Raw genomic sequence first — 21,467 nt, 5'->3', positions numbered from 1 at the left:
TCACATAACATGTGAATGTGAGTGTCTTTTTCTACTGTTCTATTTTATTATGTCATTGTCACATCTCTTAATGTGCCTCATTTATAAATTAAGCTTTATTATAGTTATTTATGTATAGGAAAAGGCATAGTATGGTATATAGAAGGTCTGGAACTATATGTGGTTTGAACTATAGGTATCCTCTGTTTGGGCGGGGGCGGGGGCGGTCCTGAAACATATTCCATGCAGATAAGGGGACATTACTGCATCCTACCACTGCTTTTCCTTCTTTCTCTTTTCTGCTGTCCCTCCACCTCATTTTTACTTCTTTCTGCTTTGTCTTCCTGACCTGATTAGGCCCTTTTGATAGTTACATTCTCCCATTTCCATCTAGACAGAGGGCAGTATCTTTCCATGGGCTTTCAGAGCTCTACCTCCAGCCTCTTCTTTCCGCTGTGCTGTTAATTCTGGAACAGACTGAGGGGAAACAAACTGAAGAACATTTCCAGCCAGCTCCCTAACTCAAAACTGCCTTCCTCCTACCTGGAGTCAATTAGTAAAATATGAAAGTATAGAAAACTAGGGCCATTCTCACCTTTAGTGAGAAGAGATTGAGCATCAAACTCTGATAATAAATGTACGGTTAGCATAAATTCTGCAGTTAGCATAAAAGTCCTTATTTTAGGTATGACAGTTTCCTTTAAACTCTAGAAAAATGAAGCAGACAGAGGCTTAAGTATGTAACTGAGGCCACTGTTGACTATATTTTATCTGAATACTTTATATCTGATATATACTCACATGTTCATTAAAGCATAAATGTATACTTTCTTAATTGCCAAAGAGGATATATTGTATTAATGAACCATTACTCTGGAAAAAGTCTAGTGTGTCATTATTAGTTTTTATTAACTCTTTTTAAAAATGAGAATGAAAAAGAGGAAGAGCATATATAGAAAGGTAAACTAGAAAAGAGAAGATTCTAATAAGACTCTGTAAGTGTCTATGAGTTTAGGGCTATAGTTCCCAAATTGTGTGTCAAGGTACCCTAAGCCACCATAGAGAATTCACAAGGGCACTGCAAGATATTTTAACCTTTTGAGGGAATCACAGCAATGTACAACATCTATCAGACACCAAACATACTAGCAGCTCAAAATAGTTCCGTTTTAACATCAGATCATGTTACATACCTTTCAGTGACTTCTTATCCTTGCAAAGCTAGGTTTTGGCAGTTGCTCTCATAAAAAGCAAGTATCCCATGAAAATCAATGTAGCAAACACGATTGCAAGTATCCAATCTGATCCCAAGGTTTGGTAAGTGGTGCAGTACACAATAGGCATATCTCATTAAGTAACTGGTTATTTAAAAATGAAATAAGGCCAGGCATGGTGGCTCACACCTGTAATCCCAGCTCTTTGGGAGGGAGGCCGGGTGGATCACTTGAGGTCCAGAGTTGGAGACCAGTCTGGCCAACATGGTGAAAACCCATCTCTACTAAAAATAAAAATTAGCTGGCCGTGATGGTGCACACCTGTAATCCCAGTTAGGAGGCTAAGGCAGGAGAATCACTTGAACCCAGGAGGTGGAGATTGCAGTGAGCTGAGATTGTGCCACTGCACTCCAGCCTGGGTGACAGAGCAAGACTCCATCTCAAATAAATAAATTAATTTAATTTTTTAAAAAAATTAATGAAATAAATTTTTTTTTCTTTCAATTCATTTGTGTACCTTGTTTCAAGCAACCTACTAAATCATTAAGACAAAAATACTTTCTAAACTGCTTTGGACCTAAAACTAACAAAAGAAACTATTAGATATTCCTTTTGGTCTAGGGTCATCATGAAAAAATTACTGAGTTACTAAGGGTGCAGTGAACTGAGAAAATTTGAGAAGCTGTGTTCTAAGGGAACACTAATGGAAAGGGAAAGGCTCTGGAAATTGATTTTCTATCAAAATAATGATTTAGCACTCTACTTGAATCATAAAACAAATACTGGTTCTTAGGATAACAAAATTTCTTCTTTAAAAAAACATTTTCTTCCACAAGTGTTATACTTTTCTCTCTCTTGTGGATATATGCTCTCTCATCTGAGACTTTTGCAAGGTAGTAGCTTATAATTTTAAATTTTTCTTTTATTTTTAATTAAGTTTATTTTTAAAATTTACTCACTTTTCCAGATTTCTTTATAATATTCCCTGTTGTTCCAGAAAGGATTTAAAAGGGCTCACAAGGATATACACACTACTACATGATAGCATATGTTGAGAGTGAGTGGAATGAGTGAATAAAGACAAACAAAGGCAAAAACTAGTGCCTGTGTAAGAGCTTTGATGACTAAATTCTGAGAAGATATTGTACCTGCCTCCACTTGTAATTCAAAATCAAAACAGCACTAAACAATTAAAAATGTGTAGGAATGAGTTTTTGCTTGACAATGTTTTAATATTTAAAAAAAAACCATAAAATTCTTTACAAAATATTGTTTGATACTTTTTCATTGATAGTGCTCAAATGTGTTTATTTTGAGAATTGAGTTAGCACTAACTGGGATATAAAATAGAGTCAAGAATTCATACCACAAAGCTACAAATAGTTCATAAATGTAACTCAAAACCTCCTAGACGTGAACATTTATGGTTAGCTACACAATTCACAGTGCTCATGATATAAATACAAATCAATTTCTACAAAGTTCAATTTGTTTTGATACATAGAACAAATAGCATTTCTCTTAAGTACACTCATAATAAGGATCCAGATTATGATAAACATCATCTTCAATCACAGTCTTATTGGAAACCATAATAAACTTCAGAGGGATGATTCTTATATAAATCCTCCATTTGGGTTGACATCACACCAAAGCAGCATGATTCAGCAAGGCCATTAGCCTCAGAGGGAAGCATGTTCACATGTTTGTATTCTTCAGTTCTACTATTTCATACCTAATATGATCAGTCATTGATGAGTTTTATATCACACTTCTCATTTGATTTTAATTTTTTAACTTCTATTTGTTTTTTTAATCAATGCTCCATTTTTAATCTTGATTCTTTTTCTGCATGTGAAAATACATAAAAATAATTTAACCAAATAATATGAACATTTAAAATTTGGCTTTCAGACATTTGCAATATAAATGGAATGAAAAACAAAAGTTGTGCTATGTGTCTCAAGGAAATGCCAGCTTTACTTATGGCTATGAGTACTTGGGCTGTACCTCAAGATTGGTTATTACGCCTCTCACAGACCGATGCTGGCTGACTCTCATGGAAGCACTACACTTGAATCTAGGAGGCTGTCCTGCCGGTCCAGCTGGTACAGGAAAAACTGAGACTGTCAAAGATCTAGCAAAAGTAAGTGGTTTCTGTATCCAGAATAAAAACTTTCTTTCTTTTTCTGTCACACAAACTTTGATATTATCTTAAATTTACACCATTCCTGCTATTAAGATGTTCATTGCATTAACAAGCACATTCATTAACTCACATATAATTAATTCATCAATGATGTTTTGAATGCCTATTGTGTGCTGGAGCTTAGAATCTCAATAAGCCAACATATGCTTTTTATTTAGTTGGAATACTACTTTACTGACTAACGTGAATGATTAATATCATTGTGTGTGTGTGTGTGTGTGTGTGTGTGTGTGTGTAAGAGAGAGAGAGAGAAAGTGAGACCGAAAGAGAGGGACAGAGAGAGACAGAAAGAGACAGAGAGAGAGAAAGACAGAGAAAAGCAGTAGTAGTTACTGATGAAAGCAAAGGATATAGTTTGTGACCTAGAATTTTTTCATAGTTTTTTATTCATAGATTTATGTAAAAACATGACCTTAATGCTCTATAAACTAATCAACTGAACTGTAACAGTATATGTACATTTATGCTATTATATTGAGTTTTGTGAATCTCTAAATTTGATTTTTAATTCATCTCCATATTGCAAATTTTTCTCAAAAGCATAAAGACATTTTATTACTCTAGCAGTTTTAACATTAGTATTTTGTGTCATAATTCAAGAAAGATACTAAAATATTTTTGTTTCCCAGTCCTTAGGCAAACATTGTGTGGTCTTCAACTGTTTTGAGGATTTGGATTATAAGGTAAACCTTAAACATATGTGTCAGGAAGAAATATTGTACACATAAAACATAAAACAATTCATTGAAGAATAAAAGAACAAGAAAAATATTTATCTGAGACAAACATCAAGTATTAACAGAACTTTAAATGCTGTTACTTCTTTTAAACTAATGGACTAGAAACCTAGAATGTAATAGAAATTTTAAACATATACGATGCTTTTATTCAGGTGAACTACTCCTTAAGACAGTGGTTTTCAAACTTTTTTCAACAGTTGGATTCTTTTCAATAAAAAAACTTACATGGAACATGAATATATAAAACAATTAAAGAGTACTGCTTTATTAACATACATTTATTTTAAGTCCTAACCCCATACATTTATTTACTGAAAAGGTAATCATTAAGACAAGATTATGATTAACACAAATATTTGAGTGTTTATATAGATGATGATTAGAAGTTTATGTCAGTCTTGTTTCGTTTGCACATTATCTGACATAACATTCTGAAATATGTCTCTTACAAATCTACTCAAAGTTTCAAAATACTGCAATTTGTTTTGCATGTTAAGTCCAAACATTCTACATTTTATTGTTGTCATTTTATTTGTGTTCAAAGCATATTACCTCTGAGATCCTGCATTTCCAATTTGTGCTCACTTAGTACATTAAAAATATCAACATAAATAAGTTGATCAATTATTATTTTTAAGATACTTACCAAATAAGACTCTCTTGCCTCCTTCCTGGAAACCACTAGTGGGGCCTATGAGGGCTCCACATGAGTGAGGCCAAAAAGCCTGCTAATTAAAATAAATAATATTTAATGCAATATTTTAAAAGTCAAAATTAATGCCCCCAAACGTCCCATGAACAAAATACCAAAATTTTAAATTAAGACAAGATCTGATTTCTGCTGCTTAGTGGAAGGAACAATCTTCTACATCCTTCTCGGTCTGAGGCTCTCACTTACTCATTCCGATTCCCACTTCCTTTCCTCCTTGCCATACCTAGCAATAGAGTTCAGGCACCCCTCAACTTGCATTCAGCCCACAGAAGTTAGGCCTGTCAATATTTTTGTTTGTTTTGTTGCTTTGTTTTAGTTGCTAACATTTACAAACCAATAGATTTCAATCCCAGACTTGCAGCCTCTCACAGAACACTGGTGCACCTGGCCAGCCTAGGCCTGCACTCTGGCAAGTGGCAGAAGCCCAGCAGCAGCTGCGTGCTTTAGCTGGGCCCACTGCAGTCTTGCCTTATCTGGGCCTGTGGTTCAGTCTTTTGCATTGCCCATCAGCTGCCCGCCACTAAGCCATAAGGCATCTTTGCCTGATCCAGAAAAGGCAGCCCCCAGATTCACACACTTTACGCCCATCTGCCAGAAAGTTGTCCTGAAGACTCTGCCCCAGGGTGCAGCTGTGTGAGGGAAATGGCTGTCCAGGGAGGGATCCGGTGCATCTCTGTGCAATCCGTCAGAAGCTGTGGCCCTGTCTTCACGATCCCTGTGAGCATCAGTTTGCTCTGCTGAGTGTTTGGGCTTTTAGAAGCAAAGGGCAGAGTAGTTGACTTGTCTAGCATCTAAGCAGCTGCTGCTTTCAACCCTATAAAAATGCCTAGGAGGGGGAAATGCAAAAGGCCTTTGCTTGGTTTGGGTAGCATGGGGAGAACACATACAAATTAATATCCCAGTAAATTTTCTCACCATTATAATAATTTTAGTAATCAATCTTTTTTTTTTTTTAAAGATAGTGAGAAAATTTTTCTTTGGACTAGTTCAGTCAGGTGCATGGAGTTGTTTCGATGAATTCAATCTAATTGATTTGGAAGTTCTCTCTGTCATTGCCTCACAGATCCTAACAATTAAGGCTGCAAAAGACAACTATTCTGCCAGGTATTTGTCGAATGTGTTTATACCTTTTGAATTGAAATCTGATACACACTTAATGTTTAGTTAATTATTGTTAAATATTTTTCCCCAATAAGTGTTTAGGTCTTTGGGGTGTTTTTTTTTTAAAGCACGTACCAAAAGGAATGGCAGTTATCTTGAATGTTTCCATTACTTGGCAAATAGTGTGAATATATTTATAACTCTAACTTTCAGGCCAACTTAGAATTACCCAAATTCTTGCCCAAGCTTTGGAACAGTCTCCTGAGCTACCAGGACACTGATGCAAATATATTTTAATTTTTTTTCAGCTTAAATTTTCATATTATCTTTTTATCTTAGAATATTGCATTTGAAGAACCCAAACAAATGCTGCTTTTTTTATTTCCACATTTTTTAAACCTTTCTTTTAAGTTCAGGGGCACATGTGCAGATTTGTTATATAGGTAAACTGGTATTCTGGGGATTTGTTGTACAGATTATTTAATCACCCAGGTATGAACTAGTACCCATTAGTAAATTTTTCTGATTGTCTCCCTCCTCCCACCTTCCACCCTCCAGTAGGCCCTAGTATCAGTTGTTCCTCACTATAAGTCCATGTGTTCTCATCACTTAGCTCCCACATACAAGTGAGAACATGAGGTATTTGGTTTTCTACTGCATTAATTTGCTTTGGATAATGGCCTCCAGTTCCATCCATGTTCCTGCAAAGGACATGATCTCATTCTTTTTATGGCTGCATAGTATTCCATGGTGTATATATATCACATTTTCTTTATCCAGTCTACCATGGGTGGGCATTTGTGTTGATTCCATGTCTTTGCTATTGTGAATAATGCTGCAATGAACATACCCAGGCTTGTGTCATTATGATAGAACAATTTGTATTCCTTTGGGTTTATAGCCAGTAATGGGATTGCTGGGTCAAATGTTAGTTCTGTTTTTAGGTCTTTGAGGAATTGCCACACTGTCTCTCACAATAATGGAACTAATTTACACTCCCACCAACAGTGTATAAGTGTTCCTTTTTCTCTACAACCTTGCGAGCACCTGTTATTTTTTGACTTTTTAGTGATAGCCATTCTGACTGATGTGAGATAGTATCTCATTGTGGTTTTGATTTGCTTTTCTCTAATGATCAGTAATGTTGAGCTTTTTTTTTTTTTTTTGAGTCGGAGTCTCACTCTGTTGCCCAGGCTGGAGTGCAATGGCACAGTCTCAGCTCACTGCAGCCTCTGCCTCCTGGGTTTAAGCAATTCTCCTGCCTCAGCCTCCTGAGTAGCTGGGATTACAGGCATGCGCCAGCATGCCCGGCTAATTTTTGTATTTTTAGTAGAGATGGGGTTTCACCATGTTGGTCAGGCTGGTCTCAAACTCCTGACCTTGTGATGTGCCCTCCTTGGCCTCTCAAAGTGCTGGGATTACAGGCGTGAGTCACTGTGCCCAGCCTGAGCTTTCTTTTTTGTATGCTTGTTGCCTGCATATATGTCTTCTTTTGAAAAGTGTCCCTTCATGTCCTTTGCCCACTTTTTAATAGAGTTGTTTGTTTTTGCTTGTAAATTTGTTAAAGTTGCTTATAGATTCTGGATATTAGGCCTTTGTCAGATGCATAGTTTGCAAAAATTTTCTTCCGTTCTGTGGGTTGTCTGTTTACTCTGTTGATAGTTTCTTTTGCTTTGCAGAAACTCTTTAGTTTAACTAGACACCATTTGTCAATTTTTGCTTTTGTTGCAATTGCTTTTGTCAATTGAAAGTTTTCATCATGAAATCTTGGCCCGTTCCTGTGTCCAAAATGGTACTGCCTAGGTTGTCTTCCAGGGTTTTTATAGTTTTGGGTTTTACATTTAAGTCTTTAATCCATCTTGAGTTGATTTTTGTATATGGTGAAAGGAAGGGGCCCAGTTTCAATCTTCTGCATCATTTGTTGAATAGGGAGTCTTTTCTCCATTGAGTTTGTCATGTTTGTCAAAGATCAGATGGTTGTATGTGTGCAGCCTTATTTTGGGGCTCTCTATTCTGTTCCATTGGTCTATGTGCCTGTTTTTTGTACCAGTACCATGCTGTTTTGATAATAACTGTAGCATTGTAATATAGTTTGAAGTTGGGTAATGTGATGCTTCCAGCCTTATTCTTTTTGGTTAGGATTGCCTTGGCTTTTCAGACTCATTTTGGTTTCATATGAATTGTAAAATAGTTTTTTTCTAATTCTGTGAATTAAAATGTCACTGGTAATTTGATAGGAACAGCATTGAATCTATAAATTGCACTGGACAGTATGGTCATTTTAGCAATATTGATTCTTCCTATCCATAAGAATGGAATGTTTTTCCATTTTCCATTTGATCAGTGTTTTGTAGTTTTCCTTAGGAGAGATCTTTCATCTCCCTGGTTAGCTGTATTCCTAGGTATTTTATTGTTTTTGTGGCAACAGTGAATGGGATTGTGTTCCTGATTTGGCTCTTGGCATGGCTGTTGTTGGTGTGTAGGAATGCTAGTGATTTTTGTGCATTGATTTTGTATCCTGAGACTTCACTGAAAGAAGCTTTTGGGCCATGATGATGGGTTTTTCTAGATATAGAATCATGGCATCTGCAAACAGGGATAGTTCGACTTCCTCTCTTCCTATTTGGATGCCCTTAATTTCTTTCTCTTGCCTGATTGCTTTGGCCAGGACTTCCAAGACTATGTTGAATAGGAGTGGTGAGAGAGGGCATACTTGTCTTGTGTCAGTTTTCAAGGGAAATGCTTCCAGTTTTTGCCCATTCAGTATGATGTTGGCTGTGAGTTTGTCATAAATGACTCATTATTTTGAGGTATGTTCCTTCAATACCTAGTTTATTGAGAATTTTTAACATGAAGGATGTTGAATTATATCAAAAGCCTTTTCTGCATCTATTGAGATTATCATTTTTTTTGTCTTTAGTTTTGTTTATGTAATGAATATATTTATTGATTTGCATATATTGAACCAACCTTGCACCCCAGGCATAAAGCCTAGTTGATCGTGGTGGATAAGGTTTTTGATGTGCTGCTAGATTCGATTTGCCAGTATTTTGTTGAGGATTCTTTCATTGATGTTCATGAAGGATATTGGCCTGAAGTTTCTTGTTGTTGTTGTGTCTTTGCCAGGTTTTAGTGTTAGGATGATGCTGTTCCCATAGAGTGAGTTACAGAGGAGTCTCTCCTCCTCAATTTTTGGAATATTTTCAGTAGGAATGGTACCAGCCAGCTCTTCTTTGTATATCTGGTAGAATTTGGCTGTGAATCTGTTCGGTCCTGGGCTTTTTTTGGTTAGTAGGCTACTTATTACTGATTAAATTTTGGAGTCCATTATTGGTCTGTTCAGGGCTTCAACTTCTTTCTGGTTCAGCCTTGGGAGGGTGTGTGTGTTTAGGAATTTATCCATTTCTTCCAGATTTTCTAGTTTGTGTGCCTAGAGGTGTTCATAATATTATCTGATGGTTATTTGTATTTGTTTCCACATACATTTTTTTTTTAAGGGATACATCTCACTCTGTTGCCCAAGCTGGAGTGCAGTGGCATGATCTCGGCTTACTGCAACCTCTGCCTCCCGGGTTCAAGCAATTGTCATGCTGGTATTACAGGTGGCGCCACCACACCTGGCTAATTTTTGTATTTTTAGTAGAGGTGGGGTTTTACCATGTTGGCCAGGCTGGTCTCAAAATCTTGACCTCAGTGTGATCTGCCCGCCTCAGCCTCCCGAAGTGCTGGAATTACAGGCATGAGCCACCACGCCCAGTGAGATAAAAAGCAAAGTGGGTATACTGGCCACATACCTGAAGAGCCCTCTTGTCTTATTACTCTGAATTAATGTGCTTTTATTGAAAAGCTCTGTAATAACAGTATTTATTAGTATTACTAATGTTTAGTAATAAAAGCAAAAATTTTTTCTCTTTACGTAATTTTAGTACTCATGATTTATGGACATATAAAATTGTATTATAATCTAATATTTCTAATGCAAGCTAATGGATACTAACTTGTGGCTTTCCTCTCATGGATTTTGTTCAAACTGTTAAAGCTAGTATTACAGGACTCATAAATCTGTGGATATAGTTGGGGGTGGGGGGGTCACAGTAACATTTCACTGACTCTTCTACACCTCAGCCTCTGCAAAGTTTTCCCCATTTATGTCCAGAGAGTTCCCCAGGTTTTGTCCCAATTGTTTTCCTGTTTTCACCACCTTCTTTGGTATCAGCTGTCCAAGAAATCACTGTAGGATTTCTCCCATTGTCTCTACCACTGATGCTGATTGTAAGACACTGATGTTCATGCCAAGCATTCTATCTCATAGTGATCCCAAAGTTTTTAAACTGGGGCTAGGGACACTTGGGAGACAGGCTGTGTTCCATGCTGAAGCAGGATATCTGTGCTGTTCCCCATTCTGTGTTCTACTATATCTTCCAGGCAGAGCTCTTTTATTCCCTAAGTGTCTCCCAGGTTCCTTTTACTATGTAAGTCAACTCATTCAGCTAGGTATCTTCCAGCCTCAGGTCCCAGAAACATCTTTGGACATAATCAAATACATCTGAATCCCAGCAGGGGTGACAACTTTGGCTCAGCATGAGCCTTCTATTTCTTCTTTTTTCTCTCACCATTGTTTTTTCCAGTGTGCTCTGTTTGCATTTAAATGTAACACAGCCTTAATAAAGCTTCCAAACTCACTTATAGTTTTAACATACTTTGGACTAGAGAAAACAGTGCTAGTGATGAATACTGTAATGTCTTTTAGGTTTGTACTGGAAGGAAAAGAAATTCGTATCAATATGTCTTGTGCAGTATTTATCACCATGAATCCCAGGTAAGTATCAGTAAATCTAGTGGGAATAGACACAGACAAAAATCATTTTCTTAAATCTTATCTACAGATGGAGTTGCTTGACATTTGCATCTATCCATATATCTGTCTCCACCATCCTCTGAACACTTCCACTCCCAACACCATTTATGAACAGCTGCACTCTGCACCTGTTCATATGGATAAGGATAATCTCACATTCATTAAGCTACTGACATATTTTTACTTCATGAATACCCAGAGAGAAAGGAAAAAGGGTCAGAAGTTTTTCACAAAGAGGACCCAGGCAGAAAAGCTGATGAGAGTGGCAGGAGGAATAAGACAATAGTGATTGCAGGGAGTGGAGGTTGAGCAGATTCAAAAATATCTGATTGAATGCTGTAATAGTCCAGGGAATCAGAGGGAACTAATATGAGGTCAATTGTGGGAGGAGGAACGGGAAGAAAATATGATAAACCAGGAAGCTCTGTAAGATGAAAGGTACAATAAAAACTATCTTGTAAACTAATTTTCAGATAAAGGTCACACAGAACACCAATATAATTATTTTGGGGAAAAGTATGTGATTCCTTATTTGAAAAATTGAGAAGTGGTGTTTTTATTGTTTGTTTTTCTTTTCCTCTTCAGATACGGAGGTGGAGTAGAGCTCCCAGGTAACTTGAAATCTCTGTTTCGCCCAGTGGCAATGATGGTGCCCCATTATCAAATGATTGCTGAAATAATATTGTTTTCATTTGGTTTCAAATCTGCAAATTCACTCTCTGGAAAGCTAACTAACCTTTATGAATTAGCGCGCAAACAGCTCTCACAACAGGTAAATAGCTACTTTTCTCAAAATATTTAAAGGTGATTATATAAAAATAACCTTAAGTAATACTTTTCTGGTATTGGTCCAGGGATGACCTGGGACTATACCAAATAATGGAGCTAGAATTCCTATCAAAATAATGGAACTAGAATTTCCATCAACATATAAAGTCCATGTGTGAGCTTCATATAAGGCAAACTATAAAATCAGTCAAGATTCTAAGTCTTTCCTCCAAGATCTGGAAAGAGTAATTGAGCATTTGTTATTTTAAATTACGGACTATTTTTTTCCATACAAGGAAGTTAATATCTAGAGCGATCATTCTCAAACTTTATTGTATACCAGAATCATTTGGAGGATTTATTAAAACACAAAGTGCTGGGCCTTACTCCTGAGTTTCTAATTCTGTACTTCTGGTGTGGGGTTGGAGAATTTGTGTTTCTAACAAGTTTTAAACTGTTACTGATGCTGCTGATCTGGGTTCTACACTTTAACAATTATTGTTCTAGCATATGCCAGAGTATTTGTTGCTAATGCAAAATGGTTTGGACAGCTAACCACATTTTCTCCAAAAGTCCTCCTCTTTTAATTTTCTTTCAATTTATCTCATTCTAGTTCAGAGAAAACTTAATTCAGATACCGATATTTCTTAACACCTTTAATACTTGTTAGTCTTTAAGAGTAAGACTTTAGGAGCATCGCTTTGGGAGATGAATGAGAGCATTAGCAGTATAACCAAGGGTTTTTTGGATTCATGTCACTGTTAACCTGCAGAGCATAGATTACCTGTAATTTACCTATATACTGTATGCATTTGTTTTCATATTTTTTCTTTAGAAACTTTAATAATTCAAATATTTTAATGTTTGATAGGATCATTATAATTTTGGCTTGAGATCTCTGAAGATAGTTTTAATAATGGCTGGAATGAAGAAACGGGAGTTTAAATGGTCAGTTGAATTTTGAATTGTTAGGTCAAAGGGAGTTATATACTGCTGGGAAAATAATTTGTAGAATTACAGGTGATGATGCCAGGTTAAAACAGGGAGCCCCCCAGACTGTCATAATATAGTAAGGCAGAGATTATTTAAGAATATGAAAGAAGAGTAAGAAAAAATGCACAAAATCGGAGTACTTTTCCCCAATAGAGAGCCTATTCTTTAAAAAAAAGTGTTTTACATAATAAAAGATATAATGGAACAAAAGACCTCATTTAGAAGAACAATAACTCAATGAGGAATGTAAGGCCTGTATGAATATACCTATGTGACAGATGTGTAAAACTCAAATGAGGAAAACTTTAAAACAGGATTGAAAGAAATGAAAATGTATTTAAATGAAATAATATACCACATTAATAAAATCATAACATCTTAAAGGACTTAACATCATAATGATTTAAATACTCTAAACATTAATTTACGAATGGAAATGCAATCTCAGTAAAATATTAAAAGGATATTTAGTTTGTTAATTTGCTTATTTTTGGGCAAGCTGGTCCTAAAGTTCACATGGAAAAATGAGACTAGCTAGAAAAATATTAAAAAGCAAGAGCAATGAAGGGGAGATATCCCTTTATGTATTAAGACATATAACAAAGCTTCAATAATTAAAACACTGTGGTACTGGCTTATGAGTAGAAAAGCAAACCATTGGAACAGTATAGAAAATAGAACTATATGCTTTGGGCATTTATTATATCATAAATCCATGGGGAAGAATAGACTTTTTAATGAATGCTTTTGGGAAAACTAAACAGCCATCAGGATAAAGATCAAGTTGCAACCATTGTCCACATCATTTACTAGGATAAACTCTAAAAGGATAAAATAATTTAAATGTAAAAAATTTAAATGTATTTGAAGAAACATATGTCCTTTGTTCTTGGAGTACGGAAGATCTTTAAAACTAAGACTCTAAATCTAGAAGCCACAAAAAAAAAAGATTTATAAATGGTCAAAAATACATTTTTTGAAGTCAAAAGACAATTGATAAACTAGGGAAAAAATTGTAACTCATATTACACATAGCTTATCCTCTTAATATATAAAGATTTTCTAGACATTTGGGGAAAAAATCAACAGGAAAATGGGCAAAGGACATCAACAGATAGTTCTTGGAAAAAGAAATATAAAAGTGCCTTAAATATATGAAAATACACTCAACCCCACACGTAATGAAAGAATGCAAATTAAAATGACACTGAAATTCTGTTTTTCACTTAACAGATGGACAAAAATATAAAGTTGGGCAAAACCTTGGTGAAACTATAGGGAAGCAGACATGCTTTTTCCTTTCTGGGTAGAAAGGAACAAGATATACCTTTTCATATTGGTATGATTGGGGCTATATTCATGTACTGCCTATTTAAAATTGAAAAAAAGATGAATATGTTGCAAAAGGATCTATCAACATGATAACTGTTTCCCTTTTAAAACATAATATGGATTGCTGACATATACATACACATGTAATAAGTATAAAAAGGGAGCAAAGGATAGGGCATAAAGCTATAATAATTTATTTCTTAAAAATAAAAGAACTGAGGCATATATTGCAAAATGGCCTGTATAATATTGATGGCATGTAAATAGGCGTCTGTTGTTAAATGTTTTATGATTTTTTAACAAAGATAAATAGCACTCATATATGAAACCCAAGTATAGCTCCCTGATATCCTCAAGTCCTCTGGATTTTATAGTCCTGTAGTCACCTAGTTCTTTACTAAGTATTCCAGTGAAAGTAGTACTGCTCTCCATTCAAAGCACTTGATTTTCTTCAAATGACAGGAAATCTAATGTTCGCATGGGCACCCTTCAATTAGAGTTTCCATTTCCAGTATACAGGAAACTGTCTCCTGCCACTGAAAGCAGCTCCCTTCTCTCTAGTCTATGCTGCCCTAAATGTGACAGCCCCATTTCTTTGATTCCTTTAAAGCACCACAGAAGCCATGTGATTGACTTCTGTGGTGCTTTATTTTAAGAGGATGAAGATGACTATATTTTAAGAGAGTTGATGAATTTTTTGTTATCAGAGTAAAGCACAGTGAACAACCAAAAAATTAATATTAGACAATTTTGCTCTTTAAAAGTTTCTTTGACCTTCGTGACACCAAAATAATAATTATTGTTCTTTCCTGTTTCCTCTTCCCGTCCCTGTCCCTTCCTTTCCTTCTATCCCACCCTATTCTTCCTAAGACCTCTGACCTTATTTCTTAGCCACCCAAGAATACTACAGATTTGTCTCATTTCCCTGGCATAGTAATTCATCCCTCCCTTTTTTTTCTACTTTCTCTTTATAAATCATGTTGGAAGAACCTAATGTTAATTCTCAAATATACTTTCAGGGTGTTTAAATTAAAATGGAAAGCAGTGTATTAATTTCCTTGGGCTGCCTTATAAAGTTATGACAAAATTGTGTCTTAAAAAAACAGAAATGTATTTCCTCACAGGACCTGCGGCCAGAAGTCTGACATCCAGGTTGTGGGCAGGGCTGCTTACTCTCCAGAGACTCTTGGGCAGATTCCATTTCTTGCCTCCTCCGGCTTCTGGTGGTTGCCTGCATTTCCTGGCTTACGACCACAGCACTCTAATCTGTTACTGTTCCGTCAAATTACAGGAAACGTAGCATTTTCAAATAGTTACTAAAGTAACATAACCTCAGCTCTAGTCAATCAGTGTATGGCAGTCACTTGGACACAATGACTCAAAGGTAGACACACTGTCACATCACCCACTCCTCTGTGTGTCCCTGCATCTCTCTGTCTCTTATTAGGATACATGTGATTTTATTTACATCTGGATACTCTAGGATAAACTCCTCTTAAAATTCTTAATCACCTCTTTTGCCATATTAAATAATATTCAGATTCTGGGGATTAAAAAGTGAATATGTCTTTGTAGGGGGCATTTTTTTTCTTTTAAGGGAAAAAGGCAGTTTTCCCCCTCTTTCCTTTAAAATAATTTTCCAAATCTTTTTGTTTAGAAAACAAACTAATTATCCAACAGCTGAAGTCCTAGGACCCTTGTGGTAGGAAAGATTTTCTTGGCAACATCTAGAGAATTAACATCTCTCCAAGTATACACTTAAAAGATTTATAGTCCTTAACACAATATTGGGCCACAAAGTGGGTCTCAACTAATTCCAAGAAAAGTGGTATGATGAAGACAATCATAATGGGTACAACAAGGTTACATTAGCTATCTTACGCTTCAATTTTAGTTAGATGTTGACATTAATCTAAAGCTTTCATTATTTATTCTTAAATTATGACAGATAGACCCATTGGTAATTTCGCATGCCATTTCCAAAATTACTCTTTTGTAATATTTTAATGAAGTGTTACCTTTGTCCAATAACAGAATATTGTAACAATATTATAATATTCTATTTAAGCTATTTTCTCTCCATATCTATATTTAAAACTTGCCCTACTACCAGACATATTGGTCATCCCTGATTTTTTTCATTTTCCTTTAAGAAAAAGCAAGATCTGTCTTGAAAAAAATATTAAAATGCCATTGTCATTCCCTAGGACCCCAAAAATAAAGTCTGGAACCCTTCTCTGCTCTGATGTGGCCCCCTCCCTTTGACTTCAAGTGGACTCTTGCCCTCTCTTTGCCAAAATACATTCAGAAGAAAGACTCAGCGAGGTATTCTCAGGGAAATGTAAATGACTAAAGTCAATTCCAACCCGCTATAACTCTCCCATTGTAATAATGGAGTGGTTATAGGAATACAATGAGTACAAAATCACAGATAGGAGGAATTTTTTCATTTGTATTGCAGTTTAAGGTGACTATATATAGTTAACAGTATTGTATATTTCAAAATAACCTGAAGAGAAGATTTTGAATATTCTCCTCACAAAGAAATGGTAAATGTTTGGACACCTTTGCAGGAAACAGTTTTCTTCCTTTCTATCCCTAATATGGTATCATAGCATGTGTACTTACTTATTTTTCTTTTGATTACATGTTTAATATATACAATATATACTGTAGTGTTTAGTATATGAAATATTGTTATTATAGAGTAACATATGTAGTATAACTTATATTAGTATGCTTTTGTTAAAATTAACAGAAAACTCAATTTGGCTTAAACAGTAGAGGGAACTGTTGTTTTATCCAATCAGAAAATCCAGAGATGGGGCAGGGTGTGATTGCTTTGATTAAGGTTTCAGTTTAATTTGTCTGAGATATTCTCAGTACTGCAGTCCTCCATACACTGGCTTGCTTTCAGGCTGGCTTCATTTTTGGTGGCAGGACACCTTCTAATAATAACTGGGGCTGTCCATATTACTGAACTAAAGGCCTGAACTTTACTCGAGTGGACTCGTCACTTGTCTACCCTTGAGTCACTGTGTCCAAGTGACTGCCATACACTGATTGACTAGAGCTGAGGTTATGTTACTTTAGTGAATATTTGTTATGCCATATACTTGATTTTCCAAACTCTCTTGTAACTGTGGCTTTGACACACAACCTTGGCAAGTCAGACACAGCTGCATTAGAATCTGAACCTGAAGCTAGTGAAAAAAGAATATTCACAGAGTCCATTTTGCTGAGGGTGACAGCAGTGGCAGTAGCTATAGCCATTTACCAGAAATAGCAGAGGCAGTGAGCAGTTCCAGTGCCAGCATCAGTCATGTATTGGTATGACGGTCACTGCTATCTGGATCCATTGATGATGGCAGACATGTTTTCATAAGACCAGTTCTGTAGATGATTTTGGCCATTGTTCCCAGCTGGATAGCTTGCAAGCCTAGTTCTGCCCCTCCTAGAGATTTTTAAATAAATCAGTATGTTATTTTTTATTTTACATTAGCCTAAATTCATTTCTTTTATTTGCAGCTAAAAACCTTTACTGATACAGTACCTTTCTCTGATTCAATGTCTGGGGATTGGTGTTGCTCTTATTGTTCTAGACCAGTCAGAGCCTATTTCTGGAGCTGGGGATCTGATTAATTCCACCCAAACCATATGGCTGCTATCCAGTGAGAGAGAGGAGGGAAGGACATTGGGATAGCCACCCCTAAAACAGAATGTTAATGGTCTTCAGTGTCTGCAGAGCAGACTCGCTAATTTGTTCTCTGTGTTTGTTTTCTTCTACCATTAAAGTGATACCAGTGACAATCTTTCTGAAGCAGATGAAACCTTGATTGTTGTCGAGGCTATAAGAGAAGCTAGTTTGCCAAAATGTCCTCCTGAAGATGTCCCGCTTTTTGAAAATATTATAGGAGATATTTTTCCAGAAGTGACAGTTTTGAAAGTAAATCAACTTGCCTTGGAGGTAAAAAGACCTTTGAAAATCATCACCAATTATTTGGATGTGGAATATCAATTAAGAAACTAGATGTGGATTAAAAATATTACAGTTCTTCCTAAATTCTTTATTCATGTTATAATTGAGGGGATAAAAATACTTGGAGATATATAGTGCCCCTTGGGGAAAAAAAGAGCTTTCAGTATATTATGTCCTAATGGAAATAAGAATGAACCGTGTACCTTTAGGCAAGGATGATCATTATATATTTTGTTTCTCAATTTTTTCATCTTTTGAAATGAGGATAATAGTGTCTGTTCTTCCCACTTTGAAAGGGTGCCTAGAGAATCAGATTAGATCAGCATTATGAAAAAACTTAAATTGTAAATATTCTGTAATTATTAAAATTACATATTATAATGACAAAGTCCTTTATTGTTTCTCTTATATCTATAGCCTCACAGTCATTGCCTTAATCTAGGTAAGAACTCAATGTCTCTTGTTAATATTTTTACATAGCTTCCTACCACACCCTGCATTCCAGTATTTTCCCATATGGCCACCAGAGTTGTTTTCCTAAAATATACATTTGACCACATTAGCAAAGCAACTGTTGGCTTAATGTTGTCTGCAGTACAAAATTGAAATTAAATATTTTAACATATAATGCCCTTCACAATCTGGCTGGACCAGGTTGTCTTTTCAATATATCCTGTTCTTCCTTCCTCTGTCTCTTCCTTTCTACCTTGAGCTTCTGTTCTCTGACTTTTCCAGGATTTTATCAGGTGTCAGGCCATTAAACATGTTGATTCCTTTCCCTGAAATCCAACCTGTCTTCAAAAAAATACTTTTAAAATTTATTTAGAAAACAAACCACTTCATAATTATTTGTTCTTTAAATATAACTAATAGGCTATGTACATAACTTTATACACAACAAGCACAGAATTCATAGTATTTCTGAGCACACATGAAAAACTTACACACACAGAAAGACCATTTATTAGGTGATGTAGGAAAGTTTGAAAATCTCCCTTGAAAACCATCTGGACCAGGAGTTATGAGAGGATGGCTCTTTCATGGTTCTAATCTGTGAAATTAAATCTAAAATTTATGAATTTAAAATTTATATCTCTTCTAGTATCAATTTTGTTAAACAAGATAGATACTCCCATTTCATTCAAGTTTTAAAATATAGAGTTGAACAAACCACTATCTTAAGATTCTTTCAGTTTCATGTTTCTGAGATTATTTGCTCAGTCATTTCTTATTTTCCTAATTTGTGTCTTCTTCCTTGATTGCATTGTCTAACAGTTTATCTGATACATTATTTTTTTCTCAAAAAACTAGCCTTCTTTCTGTTCATTTAATATATCTTTTTCTGTTTCCAAACTCTTTGGTATCTGTTTTAAACTTTTAAAATATCCTTATTCTTCTGGGTTTTGTGTTTTTATTCTGTTTCCAGCTTTTTTAGTAAGAAGTCTAATTCATTTGTTTTCTTCTTCCTTTTACTAATATAAGCTTATAAGATTTTCAAATTCCCTCTAAGTGCTGCTTTAGTTATATATACTGTAAGTTCAGATATGTAGGAATTTCATAGTCATTTTCATATTCATATTCATCCTGTTGTGATGTCAAATACTAGGTCTTATTCATTCTATTTTTTTGTGCACATTAACCATCCCCACTTTCCTCCCACTCCCCCACTACCCTGCCCAGCCTCTGGTAACCGTCCTTCTACTCTGTGTCTCCGTAAGTTTAATTGTTTTTATGTTTAGGTTGCACAGATAAGTGAGAGCATGCAATGTTTGTGTTTCTGTGCCTGGCTTATTTCACTTAACATAATGACCAGTTCCATCTATGTTGTTGCAAATGACAGGATCTCATTGTTTTGTATGGGTGAATAGTGTTTTTGTGTGTAAGTACCACATTTTCTTTATCCAGTCATTTGTTGATGAACACTTCTGTTGCTTCCAAATCTTGGCTATTGTGAACAGTACTGCAGCAAACATGCAGATATGTCTTCGATATCTGACTTTCTTTCTTTGGGGTGTATACCCAGCAGTAGGATTGCTGGATAATATGGTAGCTCTGTTTTTAGTTTTTTGACCAACCTCCAAACTGTTCTCCATAGTGGTTGTACTAACTTACATTTTCAACCACAATGTATGAGTGTTCCCTTTTCTCCACATCCTCACCAGCATTTGTTATTGCCTCTCTTTGGATATAAGCCATCTAACTGGGGTGAGATGATATCTCATTGTAGTTTGATTTGTATTTCTCTGATGATCAATAATTTCAAGCACCTTTTCATTACCCATTTGCCATTTCTAAGTCTTCTTTTGAGGAATGTCTATTCAAATCTTTTGTCCACTTTTTATTGGATTATTAGATTTGCTCCTTTAGAATTGTTTGAGCTCCTTATATATTCTGGTTACTAATTCCATGTTAGATGGGTAGTTTGTAAATATTTTCTCCCATTCTGTGGGTTGTCTCTTCACTTTGTTGATTGCATCCTTTGCTGTGCAGAAGCTTTTTAACTTGATGTGATTCCATTTACCCATTTTTGCTTTGGTTGCCTGTGCTTGTGGGGTATTACTCAAGAAATTTTTGCCCAGACCAATGTCCTAGACATTTTCCCCAATGTTTTCTTGTTAATAGTTTCATAATTTGAGGTCTTAGATTTAAGCCTTTAATCCATTTTTATTTGATTTTTATACATGACAAGAGATAGGGGTCTAGTTTCATTCTTCTGCATATGGATATCCAGTTTTCCCAGCACCATTTATTGAAGTACGTTCCTGACACCTTTGTTGAAAATAAGTTCACCACAGGTGTGTGTATTTGTTTCTGGGTTTTCTGTTTTGTTCCGTTCATCTGTATGTATATTGGTCTGTGTGTCTATTTTCTGGTCTTTTCCATTGGTCTGTGTGTCTATTTCTCTGCCAAGACCATTCTATTTGGGTTGCTATAGCTCTGAGGTATAATTTGAAGTCAGGTAATGTGATTCCTCCAGTTTGTTCTTTTTGTTCAGGATAGCTTTGGCTATTCTGGGTTGTTCGTGATACCATGTAAATTTTAGAATTGTTTTTTCTATTTCTGTGAAGAATGTCATTGGTATTTTGATAGGACTGCATTGAATCTGTAGATTGTTTTGGGTAGTATGAACATTTTAACAATATTGATTCTTGGAATCCATGAACATGGAATAGCTTTCCATTTTTTGTTGTCTTCTTCAATTTCAGTGTTTTATAGTTTTCATTATAGAGATCTTTCACTTCTTGAGTTAATTCCTAGGTATTTAATTTTATGTGTAGCTACTATAAATGGGATTACTTTTATTTCTTTTTCAGGTCGTTCTCTGTTGGCATATAGAAATGCTACTGATTGGCCAGGCGTGGTGGCTCACACCTGTAATCCCAGCACTTTGGGAGGCCAAGCCAAATGGATCACTTGAGGTCAGGAGTTCGAGACAAGCCTGGTCAACATGGTGAAACCTTGTCTATACTAAAAATACAAAAAATTAGCGGGGCATGGTGGCACATGCCTGTAATCCCAGCTACTGGGGAGGATGAGGCGGGAGAATCGCTTGAACCTGGGAGACAGAGGTTGCAGTGAGCC

The 21,467-nt window shown here is 35.7% G+C and overlaps 1 protein-coding gene across 1 annotated transcript in view; it reads left to right on the top strand.

Annotated features, from left to right (window-relative positions):
- DNAH14 (dynein axonemal heavy chain 14) overlaps positions 1 to 21,467 on the top strand; it is a 463,650-nt gene that overhangs the window by 203,115 nt on the left and 239,068 nt on the right. The window contains exons 29-35 of the mRNA XM_034947740.3: positions 3,108 to 3,339; positions 4,032 to 4,085; positions 5,813 to 5,958; positions 10,706 to 10,774; positions 11,399 to 11,585; positions 12,453 to 12,529; positions 17,702 to 17,873. Coding sequence (XP_034803631.2) covers positions 3,108 to 3,339; positions 4,032 to 4,085; positions 5,813 to 5,958; positions 10,706 to 10,774; positions 11,399 to 11,585; positions 12,453 to 12,529; positions 17,702 to 17,873 — 937 coding nt within the window. The remainder of the gene's footprint in view (positions 1 to 3,107; positions 3,340 to 4,031; positions 4,086 to 5,812; positions 5,959 to 10,705; positions 10,775 to 11,398; positions 11,586 to 12,452; positions 12,530 to 17,701; positions 17,874 to 21,467) is intronic.

This window comes from Pan paniscus, chromosome 1, assembly GCF_029289425.2.
Source record: "Pan paniscus chromosome 1, NHGRI_mPanPan1-v2.0_pri, whole genome shotgun sequence".
Lineage (NCBI taxonomy): Eukaryota > Metazoa > Chordata > Mammalia > Primates > Hominidae > Pan > Pan paniscus.
Note: the sequence above shows the minus strand (reverse complement) of the source record. Positions and strands in the feature narration are given on the sequence as shown.